This window comes from Galeopterus variegatus, unplaced genomic scaffold, assembly GCF_000696425.1.
Source record: "Galeopterus variegatus unplaced genomic scaffold, G_variegatus-3.0.2 Scaffold3400, whole genome shotgun sequence".
In the NCBI taxonomy this organism is placed as follows: Eukaryota; Metazoa; Chordata; class Mammalia; order Dermoptera; family Cynocephalidae; genus Galeopterus; species Galeopterus variegatus.
Window position 1 is genome coordinate 71,088 of NW_007729511.1, and position 479 is coordinate 71,566.

Below are 479 nucleotides of genomic sequence, written 5' to 3' on the forward strand. Positions count from 1 at the left end.
GGTACAATGAAAACATTAGGTACTACAGCTTTAGGACAAGGTCACGTACTCATTTAAATAGGAGCCACGTAATATCACACTCTGCGGTGCTTAGATATGCAATCCACCCACCACAGCCTTCAAACTTACGTTAAACTACAGGTGAGGGAGGACAGGCTGTTCTGGTAGGGAAGAAAATCATCAAAATAGCACAAAAGGGATTTCAAATATGATGATGTACNAAAACAGTAAAATTTAGTTAATATCACTATAAAACATAATCATAAATTAAACTTTCAATTTGTATAATTGTAGAAAAATAAATATTTGTATTTACCTCTAAAACTTTCTGGTACATTTCTATCTAGTTTTCTCCTTCCTGGTGAATCTAGAGGTTTTATATCATGACCAGAACGTTTTGGTGGTGGAACAGATGGATGACACTCTGTTTCCAGAAATTTAACAAAAAGTTCTGAAAAAGACTAAGATAAAATATTTGG

At 33.7% G+C, this 479-nt stretch overlaps 1 protein-coding gene across 1 annotated transcript in view; it reads right to left on the reverse strand.

Moving 5' to 3' along the window:
- Positions 1-479, reverse strand: part of TRIP11 (thyroid hormone receptor interactor 11) — a 62,186-nt gene that overhangs the window by 3,341 nt on the left and 58,366 nt on the right. Inside the window, 1 exon segment of the mRNA XM_008584891.1 lies at positions 317-461. Within this exon segment, the coding sequence (XP_008583113.1) occupies positions 317-461 (145 nt within the window).